This window comes from Periophthalmus magnuspinnatus, chromosome 4, assembly GCF_009829125.3.
Source record: "Periophthalmus magnuspinnatus isolate fPerMag1 chromosome 4, fPerMag1.2.pri, whole genome shotgun sequence".
In the NCBI taxonomy this organism is placed as follows: Eukaryota; Metazoa; Chordata; class Actinopteri; order Gobiiformes; family Gobiidae; genus Periophthalmus; species Periophthalmus magnuspinnatus.
In genome coordinates, this window is record NC_047129.1 from 1,191,858 (window position 1) to 1,215,859 (window position 24,002).

General features: G+C 37.6%; 1 protein-coding gene across 4 annotated transcripts in view; it reads right to left on the reverse strand.

The window, feature by feature from the left end:
* Positions 1 to 1,778: 1,778 nt before the first annotated feature.
* The window catches only part of gabrb3 (gamma-aminobutyric acid type A receptor subunit beta3), a 44,172-nt gene continuing 21,948 nt past the window's right edge, over positions 1,779 to 24,002 (reverse strand). For 2 of the 4 annotated variants that reach the window (XM_033965150.2, XM_055221242.1), the window contains 8 exons: positions 23,899 to 23,966; positions 13,336 to 13,556; positions 12,659 to 12,741; positions 11,297 to 11,434; positions 9,245 to 9,397; positions 5,725 to 5,969; positions 4,773 to 4,841; positions 3,442 to 3,977 (listed from right to left, as the gene is read on the reverse strand). In XM_033965150.2, the coding sequence (XP_033821041.1) occupies positions 3,624 to 3,977; positions 4,773 to 4,841; positions 5,725 to 5,969; positions 9,245 to 9,397; positions 11,297 to 11,434; positions 12,659 to 12,741; positions 13,336 to 13,556; positions 23,899 to 23,966 (1,331 nt within the window). In that variant the 3' untranslated portion in view covers positions 3,442 to 3,623. Of the gene's footprint in view, positions 3,978 to 4,772; positions 4,842 to 5,724; positions 5,970 to 9,244; positions 9,398 to 11,296; positions 11,435 to 12,658; positions 12,742 to 13,335; positions 13,557 to 23,898; positions 23,967 to 24,002 lie in introns of all 4 variants that reach the window. The other 2 variants (XM_055221244.1, XM_055221243.1) reach the window with 2 other exon arrangements.

The window sequence follows — 24,002 nt, forward strand, 5'->3', positions numbered from 1 at the left end:
ACGTAAACATCATTGGTAGAGCGGTCAGATCCACTGACCCACAGGTTGGCGATCCGATTCCAACTCCCACAGCTGAATGCTGTCGTTGTGCCCTTGGGTAAGACACTAAACTAACATTGCCCCTAGTGTCCTCAATGGGTGAGTGGCTCCTTGATGTAAAGCGTTTTGAGTGCCTTGAAGGTGGAAAAGTTCTATATAAAAATGTAACCATTTACCATTTACTGTTAAATCCAGCTGCCACTCAGAGCTTGATGGAAGTTGACCAGTAGGGTGGGGAATGGTTGTGAGATGGGAGGGACACTTTGCATAGACAACTAATTCAAGGCTGATGATCTGATACTGGTATCAGATATTGGTTCCAATACTGAAAAATTTGCTCGATCGGGTAGAGACCTCCAAATATTGGCTCAGATGATATCCTGATTGGACATAAATTGATGTAATAAGACTTACTGGTTGTAGTTGGCTCAGAAAGTTTAAATGATCATTTATACAAAGTTGCTCTGTAGTTACTTGAGAGATAAATAACAGTTACATAACACATTTGCATCAGTTTGGTCTTATTTTATATTTGTTTAAAGGAAATTATTGCTTTGTTCAATCTCTGCACTGGTATTGGTTGATATTGGGTATTGGCAGTGATGGGAAGAATACTTTAAAAATGTATTCTGTTACAGAATACTGAATACCTGCATTCAAATTTATTTTGTAATGTATTTCAATATAAGCTTCAATTAGAGTAATGTTTTCTGAATACTTAGAACATAGGATTGTAAACATTTTATTTTTACTAGATTCTTTTTTCAGATCAAGATTTAGTGTGCTCATACCTGACAGTTTCAGCTGCTCACTAGTGGTTTTCCTCAGAGCAGTCAAAACTGTCTGAGGTATGAAAATAAACTAACCCTTGTCTGAAAACTAACTCTATTAAAAATAAATTACCAGAATTCCAGATGGAAATCATTGAACTAGGATTATAAACAGCTTTCTGTTTGTTACACTGTTGGTTAAGCATTTCCTTTCACAAAGGATCGCACATGCACTCACCACAAGAGCTATGTATTCTATTTTTCCCGCTAATACTATGAAGTTTGAAACCTAAATTGCGTGAGTACTGCAATGTATATCTTTGATTTTAGAAAAGTTATCTGTTTTCAGAATACAACTGAATGAAAGAGTGACAGAACCAGAATACAGTCAAAACTAACACTTAGAATATGTATTTTCAGTACATATATTCAGGTACTTCCCAGCACTGGGTAATGGCACTTAAAGCTATAGTATCTGTATCGGAACTGAAAAAGCTGGAATGGTGCATCCCGATTCAAGACCATCCATTTTGAAGAATTTATAGTATAATGTTATTAGACTTATGTAACACTCTAATGTAACTGTGAGAGCGAGTAAAAAACATGTTATTAAGGCTATGCTAGTGTTATAGGTCATCTGTTCTCACAATATTCTGCTTTCTGTGCTAATGTCAGGGGCCTTGGACTTGTTGGATGTTGAGTTGTGCCTGGGTGTTGGTTGAGTGTTTTCTACGTTGTGGGATTTTGGTCCTTGTCAAGCTGTGGCACGTCTGACAGGTGGTGTCCCTCCTACACGCTGCATGGAGCCGAGCGAGCGGACCACACAGATGGTCCTCAGCCATCGCACTCCGGGGCCACACTTGTTTTTTTGATGTATCACTCCATACACGCCCCCCTACAAGTCTCACTTATTCTGCGAAGAGGAACATTATGGAAGCAAAATAAAAAAGTTGCCACAAAATATAATATAAGTTGTAAGAGTTTTATATTTACAACACAAATAAGAAATGTGAAAACTAACAATTAGAATGGCGAGACCTGAATCACTGAGCAAAACAACAACAAATCAGTGTAATTAAAAGAGTATGTACATCCACTTTTCAGAAAGAATGAAGAAATGCCAGGATGTTGAACAAATAAATTAACATCAATTAGGCATAACACTAAGACCACCCACATTTTAAGCAACAGATTTTATATAAAAACATGGCATTAACCACATTTTTTAATGAGAGTAGTTCCTTTGTTAAAATATATCGCTCCTTCCAAGGACCACTTGCTGCTGGCCATTGCGGACAACCCACAAGAGCTGCAGCTTTGAAGATGCTCTGATACAACTGTCTAACCATCACATTTACTCGATTCAAGTACAATGATATTCAGTGGTCATAATGTTATGGCTGATTGGTGATAGTGTTCACTCGGAGGATGTCAGAGTCTCTGAAATACAGTGACAAAGTGTAAACTGACCATATACACAACTGTACAGGTGAGTCAGAGCCTTGGAGTGACAGGTTAAATAGATGATACCAGATATGTTAGCAGAGCCTAGCATGAAATCTCAACAAATTACCAAGAAGCATGTCAAAGTTGAGACACACAAGGCAGGCTGACTTTAACTTACATTGGTATCATTTCTTAAAGGGATAGACCAGTACTCTAAATCCATTAGGCCCCAAGGATTATAGAACAGACATGTAAATAATGTATGTATTGTATTAGATATTATAGTTTTGTTATTATGGTCACAACTTTGGGTATGTAGACAGGAGCAATGACAATGGAATCCACTGCAAAAAATATTCTGAACCTCAGTGTGACTTTCCTTGTCAAATTAAGTTCAAACAAATCAAAAATCCTTTTACATATACTGGACTATCCCTTTAAATGCTTGGCCTTAAAAAGGTTTCAAATCAGATCAGTACTCGAGACAAACAATGTTTCCTGATTCTTGTAGGTAATGGCAGAGATGATTGGACATATTTTATAAAATGCTGGTTTAAACTGTTATAATAAAAACTGCCCTTGAACAAGCTTCAGTTATGACATCCTGAAAAAAGTCAAACAACAGTCTCTTGATTCACTTCAAAACAAGTGAACTGCAGCGGCATCAAGGCAAAGTTACATGTGTAATGTTTGGTCCATGCATGTTAAAGATGTGTGGACTACGGTGGCTCTGGTGGTCAAGTCACAACAGGAAATCAGATTGGACAAGAAACAATAAAGCAAACCACAAAAAAGAATGAGTAAAAATTACTTGATAAATGTAAAAAATCAGAATCAGAATCAATTGGGTTGGTTGGTAATAAAAAACTCTCTGGTTTTCAATAAAAAAGTAAACAGAAGGTTCTAATCACAGACACATTTGCACATTTGATAAATTAGACGTTTAAATTCTACTTCTGCATTTCATATTGCCTTTGAGCTTATTGGCACAGAATCATTGCCATGTTTCCATTAGTCTGCCACAGGACAGCTATGGCATCTAGACAAGATAAACTGAGATAAATTAGAGAAGTAGGACTAAGTGACGTAAAAAGAAAAAAAAAAGTATGATGATTTTTGATTGCTGTAACTTGTCCTTCAGGGCCACTGTAATCTGCTCACATCAGTTGATTTGCCTCTATTAAATAATATCAATGTCTGTACCACTTCAGATCTGTTTTTTGTTCATCTCATAAAATGTCTTCATGGGAGTTCCAACAGTCAACAGTCATTTACAAGAATGTCTTTGCGAAACACTGGAGATTCCCCATTGGCCATCGTAGTCTCCTCTCTGACATAAAAAAGTGTCTTTAAACCATTAGACAAAGTTTAGTTGACATAGTAGAGCCAGTAGATGAGGTTGAATAAAGAAAACGTGAAGGGAAAGATGATCCGTGACCACCTGTCTATGGCATTTACATCGGTCAGATCTGGGATTTTGATCTTGAGTTGGGAGGAGCGTCTTCGCAGTCTCGTCCTCTTTAGCTGTGCATTCCTGTCCAAACTGTGCCGCCCAGACTCCCGTGCCGAGCTTGGCTTCCTGTACTGTACCCCGCCCACACTGTCAAAGATCATGGAGGAGGAGTTGTGCGTGTCGCTCAGGGTGGTGGTGGTGATCTCGTTGGTGCCCACCTCGTTGTGGATCTCTAAAGTGGTGAGGAGAATGTTTCCCTGGGAGTCCACCTGGAGATACAGACAGAGCAGGTCAAAAAGGGTTTTGGTCAGGCTTTTAAACTTGATATTTTCTATAATAAATCTTAAAATAATGTATGTCTGAAATTCCGAGGCATAGTTTGCCATAAAGAGAGTTCAATACAAAATAAGAAATGAGCGAGGCAGTGCTGCAGCTGTAAACAGATTAGTGCTGTCACAATAGTATTTAAAGTAGTATTTTTTTTTTATTAATAATACCATGAAGATTACACAGATGTTACCATGTTGTCTTATAATAGTTCTGATAAGATCAAGACCATTTAAATCTATTTAAGAAAGGTCAAATTTTGTTCTGTTGATGTTGTTTTATTTTCACTGTTGCTACTTACTTGAATGGGTATCTTGTTTTGATACTAGTTTTAATACAAAATCTTATTTTTCTGATGAGGATACAACATCATATTTTCCAGTCAGTCTCACCTAAATCCTATCCAATATATCTATTTTTTCCCCCCTCTCATTTCTAAATCAATGCATTTTTATGACTGTTATAAACAATTCAATAGCCTCTTATCCATTCTGCAGCACATTCTATTATTCTTTCTGCACAATTAGCACAATATTTTGCAGATGCTAGTGTTAATTGGAAAACCACAGTGATAGCAGCATGAAAAGGTACAGAACAAGAGGAGAGGTGTCAGTGTTTCACAGGAAAGCGAGGTTGGTTTAGTTCAGGGTAAGATTAAGCAGGTCTTTGCTTAGTAAAACTTTGCAGCAAGACAAAGTTTTAGTTGAGTTTCACACAGCAGCAGCATTTGAACTCACCCCTCGAGAGTGACGCCGACCCTCAAACTGATTGGACTGTTTCCTGCAGTTACCTGAGTCCACAGACGACTGACCAGAGGAGACAAGATTCATGAAGACTTTTGTTTTGGATTTATGGAATACATTTGTCAAAAGGGGCAACAAAATTACCCATTTTTAAAAATATAAATTATCAGCAGAAAATAACTGCATTACATTTTAGACACATTATGCATATGCAGAGATTTATTTTCAACAAAGGGCCAAGTACATGTGTGTGTTGTTAGTAGCTACAGTCAGATGTGGTTAGATTATCAGATTCTTGGAGTTATAAGATTATTAAAATGAAATGTAAAAAGCAAAATCATCTGATTTCTTTCTGAGCATGGTCCATCTGATTTCTCCCATCAGAGTTTGATCGTAAAGAATCAGGAATCTGATAATAATCTGATTTTTGTGTGCAATGTAAACATAGCCAGTGTGTATGTATGGAACAATAGCAAGTATATTATCAGAATATTTAAATATTGATACATAAATGCTGTTACTGTTATATTTAATAGAGCCAATTCTACAAAATACTGCTCAAGCTTCTACTGTATATTTTACGCGTCTTTCACATTTATATTCAAAATAGGAATTAGCCACATATTTCTGCAAATACAAATCTTTTTATAAGTAAAGCTTTTGTTATGATATTTTTCTCAGTATTGTATTTTTTTTATAAATGTGTGGGAGACACAAACTTGTGTGATGTAGCTACTTATTATGTCGTTACCACTAGTCTTTCCTTCATACAGAATAACAACTTTACAGTCAATCGAAAAGGGACAACCTCCTCCTCAATGTGTCATTAGGAAAAGATGATTTCCTACCCTCTTTTCCCTAAACTATATAGGCACATTCTCAGGACTTTACAACCTCATATATTTCCTGTCACGCCACCTCCCTGTGTATTAGAAATGAGTCTCACCTTGGGTCTGTCGAATTTATTGCGGTCATTATTGGCCTTTTGCGCCCGCTCAGCCAGTTTCTTCTGCATCTGGGGGCCGCGTCCGAAGAAGATGTAGTTGACAAATGCGTATTCAAGCAGCGCCAGGAAGACGAAGACGAAGCAGCCCATCAGGTACATGTCTATGGCTTTCACATAAGGGATCTTGGGTAGAGTCTCCCTCAAATGTGTGTTAATGGTGGTCATGGTCAGCACAGTGGTGATACCTGCAAGAGAGAAATGCGAATTTGATGTACCCATTAAAAAGGAACCGAAAAGTTTCAAGTTTAATATTTGTTGTAATTAATCAATTTCGTTACATTTATTATGACTATTTCAGTTTTATTCAGTTGTTAAAGCCACCTGATTAACACGGTAAATTTGTAGAACCCATTCCCCCAAAATAATGAGAAGGCTCAACATTTCTAGATTTCCTGTTTACATATTTTTTTCCAAACAGGAAATCTATAGTGTTAAAAACTTAGTAAACCAGATTTTTACGACATAGTATTTTGTTATTCATTTCATTGCAGTGGTCAGGGTGTTTTTTCTTCTGATGTTCGCTTTAATAGAACAATAAACCTTATATAAAAATTCCTCAGGTCTCTTGGGCTAATAGTAATGGTTATATTCCTTGTGTCTGATCCTACGAGAAAGATTACATGAAGCTATGAACAGTGGTTTAGCGCAGTCTGTGTCAACACGTATCCAAGGTCGCTGTGGTGATATGTGGAAGTGTCAGCTAGGAGTGGACCCCAGTCGCTCTGATATAAGTCCCATGTTATTTACTGGACAGTGGCTCAGCCTATTCAAGGTCTGTGGACACTGTGGGAATGAATAAAATGACTGATAAAGAAACCAAGCAAAGTGAATCACGGGAGTTTATTTAACAATTTAATTAAAAAGGTTATGGTCAATAGAATAATATCATGAGTCATTAGCGACCTTACAGTATAGATCACCTTTAAGAGGTAATTAAAGCTATCTGCTTCTTTTGAGAGTTCACACCTCGCTGTAATTGGTTCACATTTCAACAGTAATTCATTTTGTTGAATGTGCCATAAACACTTTGAGACATGCTGTTCCTATTAACTGTAATACAGGCTAGTGTTGGTACTGTATTAAAGCCACAATGAGCAATTATATGTTATGAAATGCTAAAATCTCAATTTCAACACTTGATAGATTGTTCGTATGAATATTTGATGGTTTGAATAGATTGGCATTTTGCAGACTATAACCTTCCATTCTGATTTAGTCTTTACTATGCTCAATAGATTTCAAATACGGTGCCATTTCAAACAATAATACTGACAAGGACCCGCTCTTTAAATGAGTTGTATTTTTCAATCACAAGTAAACAAGTCAAATCCTTCAGAAATAGATGGATATCTCACAGTGGAAGACTTGTCAGATTAACTCCGCTTTGCTAAGCAGAAAATGGGCCCTGGTTTACAGCTCTTGTAGCCGACACACTCAGCATATATCGCAAATAAATAAACAAGAGTGAAGTCATTCTCTCAGTAATATGCTCCATCAACAATAACTGCAGCGTGCTGGTCGTGCGTTTTACCGATCTGCATCTAGTTCACAGTATATCTGTCCATACAGGCTTACATAATTAATCCTGAACTTCTTAGCTGAGAGAAAGGGAGACATGGAGATAAAAGGAAGAAGAGAGGGAGAAGGAGTAAGAGAAGAGAGAGTGGGAGTGTCAGGGTAGTGTGGTAACATGGTATCGATTTCAGTGAAGCACACGGTGTGTGTAAGAGTTCCTCAAAATAGTTACAGCAAGTAGAATGTAGACTGCATTTGAACTGCATGGATGCTTTAGGCAATATCTAAATGTTCATGGGCCTGTAGTGCAGGCCGAGAGGGCGAGGTAACTGTTAACATTCAGATATTTTGGTATGAACGTAGTGGTAAAATGGACTTTGACATAGGACTTATAATTGAGGGATATCTGTTTCCATGATATTTAAGTATTTGTAAACAACCAATTGAACAAGGCTATAAGTAAAAAAAAATGTTGATTGTTGTTTATTGAAAATTGTTGATTTAATGTATGTATTTCAGTCTAAGCTTATACTTCATATTTTAAACTTGCATCTACTGCACATTATCCATAAATCTCCTTTTCCTTATAACATTACTTATCTGACTATTGTTTAGAGCATTTCCTCTCTGTATTAGGGCATTTTCTACAAGGGCATCACATCCCCATCACATCATAGAAGAAACCTATAGCGATTTATCATAGAAGAATAATGACTGATAGAGAGTGTGAATGCTTTTAAACGAAACTGATTGCTAAAGTTTTAAATAACCATTGTGAGCTATTTTAATATGTAGTTACAAGTTCATTTATTTCGCTTCATGCATTCATTTCAGAAAAAAATAAATGATCCCTGTGCCTGCGGAAACCACATTAAGTCAACATTAACTATGGCAATCAAGCCCTCATAATATTTACTAGTGCAAAAGAGAAATTTTACATAACAAAGCAAGCAGCAGCCACAGCATGACCAAGAAAATTGCACCGTTGCAGCCTTTGCTATGAATACTTGTTTTAGAAGACCCACTAATTACATTTGAAAGAAAAATACAGAAATAGAAAAAAAAAATGTTGTAAGTTAAGAAATAATGCACAAAAAGGCTATATATTTTATTTTTACTTGCATCCAACTTAAAAGTGTATCTCTTTAGAACTATAACTGAACTGGTAATAATCTATGTTGTATACAGTCCTCTATGTTTTCTTTTACACACCCAAAATACACTTGGGTATTCATTATATGAGCAATGAACTGGTAGGGTTCATTCTAATCCATATCCCAGAGTTAAACCAGGTCTTATGGCTGATTTGTTCCCAAAGGCCAGTATCAAATTACATCACAGAGTGCATGCCTCAATACTAACAACCCTGTCTCTCAGCTTCTGTCAGGATAATCTAATATTTATCCACTGCAATGTTAATGGAATATGTACACCAATTCCCCAAATGCCTCGCCCCCTGCTGGCTATTTTTAGACCTAATTGGTACTCCTAAACAGATTAGTTTTATTACAACCATCTTCACTAACCCACAATAGTGTGCACTTAGGATTGTATTTGTATCACTCTTGAAATAGGATAGAAAACACATTAGAGAAAGGTCAGATTTGGTGTTTCTGTCAGAAGTAACTAGGGATGTTCCTGTCCAGGTCATGTTATGGTAAACCAGATCTCCCAATGCACCTGTGCGTTTTATTGCTTTAAAGAAAAAAAAAAAAAAAAAAACTACAGTCAGTCTGTAGCCCAAAGAACTAACAATGATCTTTCCATGAGCAAACTCAAATGTTGCAGTTTTGGAGACTCACTCATATGATTAAAATGTTTTGGGTTTTTTTGTAATAAGGACATGTTACCAGGCTGCCTTAAAATTCTCCCTTGACCAGTGTTACTGATATTTGTTTGTGAGGGGTGTGTCTTGGTTAGCAAATAAATAGACATCATACAATACCTAAAGCTACTCTGGCGGCCGAAGCGTCGTAGTTTATCCAGAAGGAGACCCAGGACAGTATGGTAATGAGGATGGAGGGCATGTAGGTCTGCAAGATGAAGTAGCCAATGTTTCGCTTAAGTTTGAAGCTCAGAGACAGTCGAGGGTAGGCACCTGCAACACAGAGGAGACTTAGGTAATATTACAAAATCACTCTGATCCATATGTTTGTCATCATTATACAAATGGGTGTCATATTACAGTGCCGCCGCCCACATTGGATTCTATATTTCTTCTATATTTCTATTTGATTCTCGCCTTATGCTTGATTTAAGCCAAATTTCTTTGCTCTTCACACATTTTTTATATGTTTATAAACAAATGAGCTTTTAACAAAAAAGTTGTGCACTATCCCAACAGTCAGAGCCTCCACAGATTTGGTCTCCATGGAAACAGGCACGTGCGGGTCAGGCTGAAATCATTTGATGAAATCTGGCCTTGAGCTCATCATTGGCAAACAAAATGCTCCAGAGTTAAAGTACTACTCAAACTGTATTAGAAAAATGCCATATGAACAAATAGCTGTGCCTCTGGACATGTAGCAGTGTTGGTCCATGCTGCGCTTGATAAATAAAACATGTACAACTACTGATGTAACAGTGTGCAGCTGCCAGGGTCTGTTTGCCTCATTGTTTTTAGCGTATTAAAACTTAAGAACCAAACTCAGCTTGAAAAATGGACACAAAATGCAACTAATAATTATAATGCTATAGATTTATTCAACACTTTTTAGACACTCAGACACACTGCATTATTCAATCCACACACTTGATGGTAGTAAGTTTCTTCTATGGCCACAGCTGCCACTTAAGCTGCCAGGCTTATAATTTTTCTTGTAAAAATTTCTTTTGAATAATGTCCATAAATCCCTTCCTAACCTCCGATTATATATATATACACACATACATACACACACACACACACACACACACATACCGGTACATACACACATACATACATACACCAAACCTAAAGGAGTATACACATTAGCAGGTTAGTAATCATACTTGAATAACAATGTGTAATTTAATATAGTGCCCATGTAAACCAAACAGAAAGCTTTACTTCATTATATTGCATTGTGCGTAAACATTACTATTCCTTACTATCCGTCTCCCTGGCGGAGCTCCCAGCTGTGTGGACTCTATGGACTTTATTTGTATCAACATTTGACCCTGACAGTAATGAGCTGTAAGCACCTCTCCATAGACCTGCATCTAGCTGCATTAATACCGCTTTAGGACTCGCCTTTGTTTTTGAGTGTTTTTGAGTGTTTGTTTAGGAGCAGAATAATTCATGCTGTTGATGCTTTACAAACACTAAGAATGCCCCCCTCTCGCCCCCATTCTTTTATATTGCTTGCAGAGAGGCAGCGGTAATTGTTGCTTTGTTATTATTCTGACTTGTGGAGTTGTAGGGCTAAGAGGAGAGTGTGATGTAAAATCCTGTAATTACAAAAGACTTTGAAGATGACTAGGGGCTAGCATCTGCAGCTTCATTATAGTCAATTCCTCTTTTGTTGGATAAACCTTTTCAACACAAATTTCTGCCGCCACTAAATATAATATAATGAGATTGATATGAAAGGCCAATGACCTTCAGAGTACAATGTCAGGTCATCAAACATCTGATCATTATCTGATTTAGAGTTACTGGATTATTCAAATATCATGTAAACAGTTACATCTGATCATATGAGTAATCTGATTGTTCACATCTGTGTAGATCATGTTAAAGATTGAAAAGCTTTATTGTACTGTATCTTCCAAGTTACTCTAAAAATCTATTGGTTAACGGATATATATCACAAGGTAGTTCTGATCAGGAATCTTTTGTATGCAAACTAAACAACTAACTCAATTTTATTGGCCATGTAAATGTACCCAGTGTGTTACTACCATTTTGATTTGAGTCAGACAGCCTCTTAACCTGGAACTAAAACTGCATCTCTTTTTGACCTCCACTAATGACCTCCTCCATTTTGTGACGACCGGACTGCTGTGAAGATGTTACCTGTAGAAAACACCACATTTCTGGACACCAGTTTGTAATCAACGATGGAGAACTGAGGCAGCTCAATCCTGGTCACTCCGGTCACAGCGGTCTCTCCTCCTTTCCAGTAGAACTCTATGTCATCTGTGGTGTATCCATCTGAAAATATAATTCATAATGAGAACATTTTGACCCAGGTAAAAAAATGCTTTAAAACAGTCGCCTTCTGTAACCCACACAAAGACTAAATCAGGTCATTTCACTTCTAGCCATACGAAGATTTCATGTACTGATATTCTGATAATGACAAATTTGCTTCAGAGGGCATTATGACATTCTTTAAGCCTATTCATGGGTTTCGGTTTATATTTAAACTTTGAGGACTTTACCCCATAGACTAGATGAATTCTAATTATATTTTTATGCTTCATCACTCTGAAACCCATGGATAGTGATGGGGCCAGGTGAAAATAATACTGTTAATGTGCTAAAGTGATGTGTAAATTCTTTATGTGGTATAGTGAGATCATGAGCTTAATTACTAATATGTGTCTTCGCTTATGGATTGGGAAGTCCTCAAAATGGTGCTCATAACATACTGAAAACTGCCCTTGGCCTCTTACCTCCCATATGCGAGTGGAACGTCATAGCAGTCTAATCTTAAAATAACCAATATATTAATTTTTCAATATCAATTTTGATATAAAGTATTTTATTTGCTTGAGTGAAATCACTGGTTGCTTAATAGCTGCATCTGATTTACAGTGAGCTCCATGAATCATTGTTAAGTGCTGATTGTGTGGGGCGTAAATCTGGGCGAGTTGTGTGTCGCTGTATCCAGACAGACTGCGACCACGTGGATCCATAAGCGCTGATGGTTTTATGGCGAGGACCGAGCCGAGATCCGAGCCAGGGCCCTGATGAAGGAGAGCTGATCATTATGGCTGCTGTGGGAGTCTGTGTCTGCTCCCAACAGGGCAGAGACAGTGGCTCCTAACGGCGAGCAATCTCATCGGCCCTGACAGCTTAATAAATCGTACAGCAGTTCAGAAGCCAGGGCCCTTTCTGAGCCGGAGACATGACGAGCGTGAGAAGTTTTTTATGACAATCACTTTTCATATTTAACTGATGAAAGAGTGGAGATGTGTGCTGTGTATTATAATAAAGCTCAAGACACGGGCCTGGGTCATGGCTCAATTGGAATCATGCGGCATGGTTGAGGAATTTTATATTCCATTGTATTCTCATTGGAGCGGGAGTTGTTTATATTGATTTTTTTATTTTTTATTTTTTGTTTATCATTTATAAAATAAGCGCTAGTTACATGTACAAATATAATCTCTCAAATTCTGACTAAATGAGCAGTACAAGGCTTAAACTTACAACTCTCTATTTCTAGAGTGCAGTTCTGTTCGTCCAGTGGGTATCTCCGCAGGTCCATCATACAGGCTGCTGTTGTCGTGATCCTAAACAACATAAAAACATCATGTTTTATGCTGCACAAAAAGCAAAAATAGAAATGTTTGAGAAATACAATAGCATTATTAATAGCTCTAAAAGGCATTCTCAGTTACCACTAATAGCACTATCAGGATTTTGGGAAGCTTTTACACTCTTGTGAAATGAGAGCCATTATTCCAGAATTGGTTTAACATATATATATTTTTTTGTTTTGGAAGGAAAGCAGGGAATGGTTACTGGTGGTAACTGTTAAAGTTGCATTGTGCAACTCTTCTTGTGAGAGTCCACCACCTGTTTCTATGGTCATGGAGATGTTAAAGCTTTGCCTGGAATGTTCCACAGAATGGCATTAAATTTAACTATCTTGCATTTATTCAATTACAGATATTTGTACTGCCCAAAAAAATACTTTAAAGTAAATGCATTCTTTCAAGCACAGTCTCCACAGACCTGACCTGGAACTTTAGACTTGCACTGTCCAATGAAATTAACCTTAACTTGACTTCAAACCTATGACAGTAGGTCTTCACCACTGATTTTGGTATTTTATGGTACTAAGAGAAGAGCTTGGTAATCCCTCAATACTTAAAAGTCCTTACCGGAGCCCGTACAGGACCGTCCCGTCGGGGTGCAGGCGGATCATGCGGTTTTTCACTGTTACTCCGTGGACAAAGGACTTCTTATCGTTGAGGAAGTACGTGTCTGGGACCCAGAGCTGGTCAGCCACTCTGTTATCCAGGGTAAGGTTCAGAGGGATACCCGCATACGCCAGCCTCTTATCTCTCCAGTACTGCTGGAAGTACATGGTCAGTGTGTAGTCCTGGAGGAGAGAGCAGATACAGAAACATGAGTGTTTTTATATCATTTCTGTTACATATATTATAGTCCATTAAACCACAAAAAACACTTTGTTCCATTATGTGGATTCATGTGTATTTTAAGTGTTTGTTTTTTATATTGTTTTATCTTATTTGAATGTGTATGGACCACAATGGCACAATGTCTATAAAAATAGATACATAAATGAAAATAAAATAAATAAATGTATGTATGTGTATGTATAATAAATCACATTTATTCTTTACAGCAAAAAGGCTCAAAAATGGGTTTAATAATTTGACTACAGTTTCTATGCATGAGTTTTAGAGAGATGAAAAACCAGGACCGTTGTGTTCTCTTTTCACATTAACAGTAGACTATGAACATAATACTCGTCTTTCTTCAGTCAACTATCCTGGAGTAATACACTGAATAGCTTTTAACACCAAGAATCCCTTAAAGCCAAAACAGCTCTTTTTCAGAGGTCACCGGGTTCAGCTTGCCGCCCAGAGCTGAGTCAGGATATTTTTAAAAAGTTGATATTTATAGAATTGTCAAACAACTGTGATCTCCATCAGTCTGCCCAGAGCATCCCTATTTCAGAAATGTCTTCTGCCAACACGACTGGCACTAGCATCAAGAATATAGATTTCCTTTACTGCCAGCGCAGCATCAAAACCATGTATCACTTTGAGCAACTACCACTACAAGAAAAAGAAATGTGAAGGTGGTTCATTTGGATTGGTTCAAAGGAAAAACACTGCTTATACAAACTGTTTATCATTTGTAAACAATATAACTGCAATAGAGAGGAAAAAACGCTCCACTTTTTTAATGGAGCTGAGCCATTAGTATTTGTCATCAAGTATAGCAAATTATGAATAATGAAGAGACTCTGGCAAACATTGTTTCTTATATGAAGATTTAAGTCTAGTCACTAATCAATCTCCCTGACTTCCGATGGGCATGATTGACAGGTAGATAATCAGGAATACATATGGTCCATCGTATCAAAACAAATATGGCTGCTCAGGAGGAAAAAAAATATTACAGGGGACTGAAAAACATTGTGGATTTCTGCAGAATGAATGAGTAAAGCACTAAACTTAATTTGAGTTGAGGGAAATGTGATTTTGTTTGTTTGTTTGTCTGTTTGATTTGACCAATGAGCTACTTTGTTCCTCACTGAAATAAACAAATTATGATTGCACGAACATGCTTGGTTCTGGCTCATTAAGCGCCAGAGGCTGTGGGGATCAAACTGATGTATAATTCAGCCAGGCAAATGATAGGCAAAAATAATGTTAGCGACTTTTCAATTTTTAGTGCTAAAAATGTATATTAAAATATAACTAGATTTGTAACACAATGCCACCAAACGTCTTTAGATGTGGAACTTGTTTAAGAGTCTATTGACAAAGCGTATCATTGTGCTGTCAATAATTCATTCCCAGTGACTTTGAGTGGGTCCATCAGAAGAACACAAAAGCTTTCTCCCTTTATAATGGCTTAGCAGGCTCCCCATTCTGCTGACTAATGCTCTCTTAAATAAATAAACAGGAAATAAACACAAACTTGGCTCCAATGAAAATGCCTACATCTTACCCCTCTGGTGCAATCGCATATTCATTATAAAGTGTTCAAAAAAGGCCAGGAATCAGACAGAAATTCAATACCTACTGTTTCAACACCAAACTAATTGTCACCGTAGATCCCTGTGGGTCTCGCCGCAACAAACTGCTGACTTGATAAGGAATAAAAAGTACTTTTATTTTCTAACACTTGCTACTGTACATTGTGGGCTGTAGGGAAATAGAAAAAAGAGCTTGGTTTTGAGGCAAAATTAAAAAAAAAAAAAAAAAAAATCACATACAAAGTTACTGACTAATGTAATCTCGTATTGATTGTTTGTAAATAATTTAAAGAATACAATCGGAGTATGCTACATTCAGTACAGTGGAGCAGAATATAACTATAAATCAAATATTCCTTTTACTGGTATATCCCATCCCATTTTCCTCAGATAAAAACATCAAGAACTACAGTATTTCCAGAGTGAATCACCACAGATGCACCTTCTCCTTGTCTGCAGACCTTCAGATCCTACATCCACATAGTCTTAAATCATCTTAAAACATCACCAGCTTTGGAAACCTATTACAGAACTAGGGATGTACCTATACAAATACTGGTATCGAATATCAGCACTGATACTGAAAAATGAGCTGGATCGGGTATTGTTTTCATAATATCAGGTTGGCCAATATCGTGATTGGGCCTTTAACTGGATGAACATCTCATAATGTTTGAACTTTTATTCATACGAAGCTGTTCAATAGTTGCCGTAGCTGAAGCATAAATAACAGATCCATTGTGCAATACGTTAACTATGTCTTAAGGAAAAAAGTCCCATTTTCGGTCCCTACATCGATATTGTTTGACATCAGGTATCAAGTAGGAGTAAAAGTATCGATATTGGAGCTAAAAGGTTGGATCAGTGTATCCCTACCTATAACCACACTGTATCACTCTAACCTGGACCACCATTTTAATGTTGTACAGGCACACACTGCATGGCCTTTATAAGGGATTCAAACAAACTGTACCAACAAGCTGTGGCAAAATGTGGCTCCTACGGGCATCAATGTGTCTTCTTTTGAATCATCACAGGAGTGCAAATGAACAAAATGAGGTACACAGTAATTAAAAACAACATCAAGCCCCAAAAAGTGAATCACAATGGTCTGATACTTTGATTTCGGCTTGATTTTATAATTAAAAAATCAAGCAATATAACCGTTTTAGTCATTAAAATTATTGTAGATGAGGCAAAAAATATGAAACAATGATTTACATACTGTCATACATACTATCAGGCATAGAAATATAGAATTGAAATCTTATACTATACTAGCTAATTAACAAGGACTAATCAATAAGAGTAAACATCATTTTATCAATAGGTTAACAAACATATAAATATTGTTTGGTAAGTACTGCTGTCATCTGCTCTGTCAAAATGAATGGTGCACCGTTCTAAAGTCATGTATATACTTTGTAATTTTATGTCATGCTATGCTCACCGAAGCCAGTCCAAAATGTTGCCAAATCCTTCACTTGTTTCTCTCCTCTACACCGCAGGTAGAGATGATGGGTGCAGTTGCTGTTGCCAGGTCCCAGGTGTACCATTTGGGACAGAGTAAATGAGGCCCTGTGGGAACCTTCAGTGTCTTCTTCAGTCTCTCCTGCACTGAGACGTGTTTTAACTGTGTGCCACTCACAAAGTGCCGACGTCAACACAATGCTTGGATCTCAGCGGGGAATACAAGAATAGCACTTTGAGAGGCCGCCCCGTGTAACAAAACGCCTTTTCATCGCTGCATCAGACAGATAAGTGTTCCCCCTGGATTCAGAAACTGACTTTTCACAAACCAAGCATTTAATAACTCCAGTCCTGGGATCCACCCACATAACCTGTTACAAGTTTTACAGCTTTGCTTCTATAGGGAGAAATGACTGTATTTGTAACCTGGTTTGGCCTTAAAGTGCACTGTTTTACCAAACATAAAAGAGATGATTATACAAGATAGAAGTGATTCAGATTTAATGGGAAAGAAACATCTTCTTAAAGAACAAAATAAAGAGACTTATTTTAGAGACTAGTCCACTAAACAAACTGAATTGTATTGATCCATAGTAAATCCATAGTTAGCTTGGTTTATCTCAATTTAAAGTTTTATCCTTCTAAGAAATACCAGTTCTTCTCAAATAGCAAATAATATTGAGAGTGTACTATGTAACTTTACTATCGGCGGGTCCACCACTCCATGTCTCCAAGGAGATGTTATTCCTTTGCCTGGATTGTTCCACAGTATAGCATTAAACTTGTCTATCTCTTTTTTTGGTTATTATTTTAGCAAAAACACTTCTAATTTATTAAATGCAAGATAGACAGAGACAATGCCATACTGAGGAACATTCCTTCACACTGTACACTTTTAAAGGTCCTATATTGCACAAAATTGACAATGCTGTTACCTTCCCAAACACATACCCAGAGTTGTGTTTTGCTTCAACCACAAGTTTGTTTGAGTAATCTTTTCTTATCTGTCTAGATCTCTAAACTCAAAATGCTCTGTTCCACTGTCATGTAGTCATAGTTTTCAAGTGAACAGCTCCTTTTACTTTTAGTTGAGAAGGGTTTGGCAATTCTAGGGCTGAAATCATCCAAATGATTCCAGTAAAGGTGCATGGAGTGGCATCACAAAGTGGAACAGAGTGTTTTCTTTTTTTTATGAGAGAACTCAGCCTAAATATGCATGATTTGTGTGTGAAAGAAACAAAAACAACTCCAGACATGTTTGTGATGAGGAAACAACAATATAACATGAGATCATAAAATATCGTAACATAGAACCTTTAATTTACAATAGTGAAATTAGTTTTAAAATACAAGTGCCATAATTTCATTAATTTCATTTGCGGTGACTGGACCAATAGGCTGAACCGCTATAAACTGTAGTGGCCCAGTGGGTGCATGTTTGATTTGTATTGCTGAGTCCAGTGTACAAAGACACAAGGGATCAATGCAATAACCTTTAATGGCTATAGGAACTACACATAGGAACTTCACTAGCACGTCCTGTATGTATCCACCATTGTACCTCTGTGCAGTTGACAGAACTGAAATTTTCTTTTGCTATAGATTAGACAGTATATGGGTGAAAGTATAGCCATGCTTCAATTTTGGTTTAACCCTGGATTAGATTAGATTCATACTCAATAAAAGCCAAAATATATTTTCTAGGCCAGATCGGGGTGACAGGTTTCCAAAGCTTGATTTTATACTTCCTCTTATATGATTATAATATTGGATTGCAAGTGGCCACTGCTGCCAAATGCACAGTGTGAAACCTAGATATTGCTGTGTACTGAAAAATGCAGTACGTTAAGTTCTCCTTACCTTGTACATAGTCAGGGCCGGAGGTGAGGTTTTTTTTTTTTAAATGGCTGACGTTTTAGCTGCTCCTCAGTGTAAACTTGAGAGAACATCTGTACTAAGAGGTTTCAAACTTCAGTGGCTCTGGGCAGGAGCTAGTGTTGACAGGTCTAAATAAGTGGGTCTTATATCACAGCATAGATATGTTTTCAACTGGACTCCAACTGTGGGAACTCTCTATTCTCTCTCTATATAGATACAAATTTTCTGAAAAGAGCGGGAAATAAGGAGACCAAAATTATTAGGCTAAAGAAAATACTCCATCTGCCATTTTAGAGAGATTATAATATTCAGTCATTTTCTGTCCAAAATGTTGACAAAATGTTGTTAGTGCTCTATTATGTTTAAGCTATTTTAATGAAAGAAGTTTATGAAATGCTGAGTTTTATGCGTGGCAACATTTCTTTGCAAGGTGTAAATGTATGATCACGTAGCCCGACAGATCAGCTATGACAACTGTGCAAAGTTAACTCCTCTACCACTTAACACCATCACAATCTCTACTACTCTCATTTACACATCCACTGTAGCTGTATCATGTCCATCTGTTTTGTCAAGCGGCTTATAAATAACATTAAAAAAAACACAGCACACGTCGTCTTGGAGCTAAAATAGGTGTAGATAGAGTCGAGTATGAAATATATTAATAATCCCATCTCCTTGACAACAGCAGAGCGCGCCCACACAGCCTGCATCGGCCCGTGTATACCTGGTGTGACTGTAGCAGACACCTTTTGTGCTCCTCTTCTCACAAAGCAGTCTGAGAGAAGAGAGAGCCCAGACGCAGCAGCCAAACTCATTTCAACAAGGTCCTTTCAACTCCAATGTTTTACTGTAAACAGAGAACTGGCAGCGTTTGAAGCCGGCGCGCTGCATCACGCTAAGGTGTTGTATAGGTCTATCAGAGCTGTTTGGAGACTTGACAAAGACGGAAAATAGAGGGGAAAAAATGTAATATTAGCATTTTTTTCCATTGCTTTGTGCATATGTCTAACACTGAGACATCTGTCCAGCAAATTCTGATAATTAATGAGAGAAGAGCTAACTTAACCACATGCTGTACCACGCAAAATGTGTGTATAAAGTGAGAATAAGTTAGGTATTGGGAAATGTAACAACATGCAATGAGTGTGGACAGTATGGCCAAAAATGTATGTCATTGTTTTCTTAGAGCCTATACGTCACAATTCATGATAAACTTGATTACAGCCTTTGAGTGGTAACTGAAAGAGGCACTGCAATTTTTCTAATGGACGGTCAGATAGGTTTAATGCCCTACTGTGGTACATTCCAGGAAAGCAATAACATCTCAACGCAAAGCTGGTGTTGGACCCCTCACCAGAAACATTCCATAGTGTACTTTTAAGCTACCCGATTCATTATAACCTATACTTTGCAGCAGGAAAAATAAGGCTGTTACTCAGAGAATGTTAGAGGTTGACAAATAGAATATATATACACAATCTAACAATTTAGGACAATTTACATGGCATTATAGCATCCAAGCCGCCACACGCCAACACTCTCTACATATTCAAATACAGTATAAATTATATTGTTCATATATTTCCAGTTTATTTTACAGCCGCTGATATTAGACTGCATTGTGTTCATCTTACAAATAATCACATTTTCAAAACAGTGCAGAGTAGTTCAGCATGTGTGAGTGAAATGCCTCTAAAAGTCAGAGATCTATTTGATCTGGAGCCAGGACTTTTCCTGCTTCTTCACTTCACTTCCTGCCTATGTCAGCAAATAAGAAAACACCAGCACCACAACCACTGCAGCTACTTAAAGGCTTTTGTAGTGACACTGATTCCAATGTTCTAATGAAGATGTATTGAAACAGATTTTAAAATGAGATAGTTAAGTACTGGGCTGTATGCCAGGAGAAATTGATCACAAATCGACCTTTAGAAAAGTGCAATCAGACACTAAATAAATTCCTCCTCACGAGACAAAATCTGATAAGAAAAGAGCTGTTGAGGCTAAAGGTGCTCGTGCTGGGGTTTGCAGACCACTCTGTACTAGTGCTGTCACGATACAAATTCGATTTCGATACTAAGGAATAGACTCGAGATTCAATACCTATTCCAATACCACGATGATAATTAAAAAAAAATAAAAAAACACTCACTATGTAGACAATAGAATGTCATTATCATGTCTTATATCTGTGTAATCCCTCAGTGGTCCAGGTATGTCCCATAGTGTCCATGGGCATATACTACTCTAAGTGGTTTTGTTCTGATACAGCTCAAGATCATTCTAAAGCTATTCAGGAAAGGTTTCTGTCCTGTGATTGTGACTTTTTTAGTACGAATACTTGCTCAAACGAGCATCTAGTTTTGATACAAGTTTTAGTATGGATCAGTATCTGATTTTTGATACTTTCGACCTTTTAGTCCTGATCTGGTTGGGGCATAAATTGGAAGATTAGATCCTGTTTTGACTGCACTATGTAACTTTTGTGGTGGAATGGTCCTCTACCTGCCAAAAGCTTAGATATTACAGTTTTGCCTAGAAGGTTCCATAGTATGGCATTAAACTTATCTATCTCTATGGAGACAAGCAGATGACACTACCAAGCCAATTTACCCCCATCCCCCCCGATGTGGAGAGGGAAAACCCCTTTCACAGTAAGAATGCATGTTTTTCAAATATTTTTGATCAACAAAACATCGATAATGAAATAAATTCTAAATACTGTAGTTATGTCATACTGTGGAACATTCCAGACAAAGACCTTCCATCATACAAGTTACACAGTGCACCTTTAAGTATGAATAAATCCGGGATATCTAAATTGATTGTGGTATAAACTTTAGTTCAACCCTGGTTTTAGACCAATATGATTTACACAATCCGATTATCTAAGGAGCTTCTTGTTGCCTTGTTTGTTGTAGTCTGTGGTACAAAGACAGACCTGCCTTGTACTGCGGTTCTAATCCGTCTGCTTCACACTCCTCCTTCAGCCTGGGCATGTGCACCCAACAACTCCACTAAATGTACTCGCTGATCCCATCAACAGATTAAAAGCTACTGCAAATACCCACACACACACCATTAGGAGCGACCATCCAACCTAACCAACCAACCAGAGAGTCGGGCATTAAGGAGAGAGCTAATCATTTAACAGGGAAGTAGTTTGCAATGCCAAGTTCAGCTCCATGTGTGGGTGCAATGATGGATGACATTTGTGGGGAGGTGGGACAGTGGATGATTGACAGGTCTCATCTTCTCACAGACATCAGGAAAGAGAAAGGAGGAAAGTGAGTGGATACAGGAAACAGCACTCACTCAACTGTCAGCCGTGTTTGTTTTAGTGTCAGTGTCAAATTTAGGCTTGTCCAATGATAATTATAGAGCACCAAAAGGGAGAGGTTCATTTGTTTCATCGTCTGGCTCTTTGGCTGATTAAAGGTACGTGAGTAACAATGGGAGATGAGTTAGTCAAGAAGTAAAGATTAAAATGTAAAGCATACACTTGAAAGAACATGCATTATTCTCATTACCCTGGAACAAGAAACTCAAATACAAATGAAAATCTATTAAATATGTGTCAGGCAGCAAAGTAGGTAAGTGGTAACAGTATTAGCAATGTGACAGTAATACAGCAGTGATATTAGTGAGAGTGATTTAACAGAATAGAAATTCAATGGCAGCTATAGGTCAAAGTGGCCTTACCATTACCAATTAAATTAAATTAAACATGTTTTATAAAGGATGCCACTATTTAAATATCAGAAAGACTTCCCGCTTATCATTAAACCAAACTGCTCTGAGGCCACTGGGACAGTGCCTGATTACTGCTGCCACAGCAGAGATACTTCCTCTGTATGAGGACATGCCTGAGACAGTAAACGATATGATCACCACTTAGGAGCCTTTTATACGGCTGTACAGGCAAACACTCAGGTTAAAAGCATGTAGTAGCCTCTAATAAAAGCAGCTAGGATCAATATATTAGTCTGACGATTCATATGTACAACCTGTAATCCTAGTAATCTTTTAAGATCTTTAAGCAATACTATGTATATTTTCTGTTGGAGGGTCTGTCACCTACTTGTCTCGATGGAGATGTAATTATTTTCCCTAAAATGTTCTACAGTTTGGCATTAAACAAATCATCTTCATGGTGAGAAGCAAATGACATAACCACCAGGTCAAATTACAGATCAACTTGTTCATGGTAAGAATGGATGTCCGTGTATTTTGTTGAGAGTCTTATTTCTCTTTGTTGAGACAAGCCAAACAGATCATTTCCTAACCAGTTCACATATATAAAAACACAGGCTACTTTCCCTAGGCCTATGTAATCCAAAGTAACTATGCTAAAACAAAAGTAATCCAGTGTCCCCTTGCACACTATTTTAGCTGTCAGAGTGGCTAATTTACTCATTTGGCTCATTATTAAATATGAATACCAAGCACCGGCAGCAGAGAGTGAGAGTGTGAGCTGTGATCCGTGTGGTAAGGGGCACTATAATTCACCATGGGTACATTTCATCACATATACTTGTCAGGGCAACATGTCAGGGGCCGTCTCCTCCTGCTAGCATACAACTGGCCAGCCTCGGTCAGCACTTCATCCCAATGATAGATTCCAGATAGATAATAAACTACAGACCCCGCGGTACGCCAACACAACCCTGAGTGACAATTGGTTGCGACCCAAGTTTAACAGAATTGGACATGGCAGGCATAACTTGGTGACCCCATATTTTAGCAGGATCATTTGGCATCGCAAATAAGCAGCAGCAGCAGCAGCAGTCAGTGGACCAGGGGTGTAAAGTCAGACAAGCTGCAGCAATGTGGCCACTACGAGACGAGTGCAAAGTGTGGAAACAGACTGGGTGCTTGCAAAGACCGCTGATCGCATTTAGTTGGTGAGTTATGTCTTGTATAGGAATGAGGTATGACGGTTGATTAAAATAATTAACAATCATTTTCAACATTAGTCACGATTCTAATAAAATGCTAAAATGTCTGTTTGGGCTTTACAGTGAACACAATATGCATGCACGCAAGAGATTAAAAAAACATTACATTACACTTTTATTTACACAAAAAATAGGTCCTTATTTGTAAAGAGTGAATGAGGACAAGTGAAGGTGATCCTGTGACCCTAAATTTGAGCAGGATTTATTTGTGTCACAATGTCAGTGAACCACACATGCAGTAGTAATACGCATAAAAGACATGGCAAACTTTTGTTATGAAGGTCCACAAACAACAGATGTGTGTTTCTTGAACAATCATATAGGCCTAAGTATCATAATCAGTTATAATACTTAGGTCTATATTATATAAAAGGCAATAGTCCATGGTATAAAAGACTTACCATGTTGACTTCTGACACCATGTCTATACTCGCCACGTCTATGCTCATGCCCACAGCAACTGGCGGACCTGAACATGCACAAGAAAAGGTTACAATAAATCAGA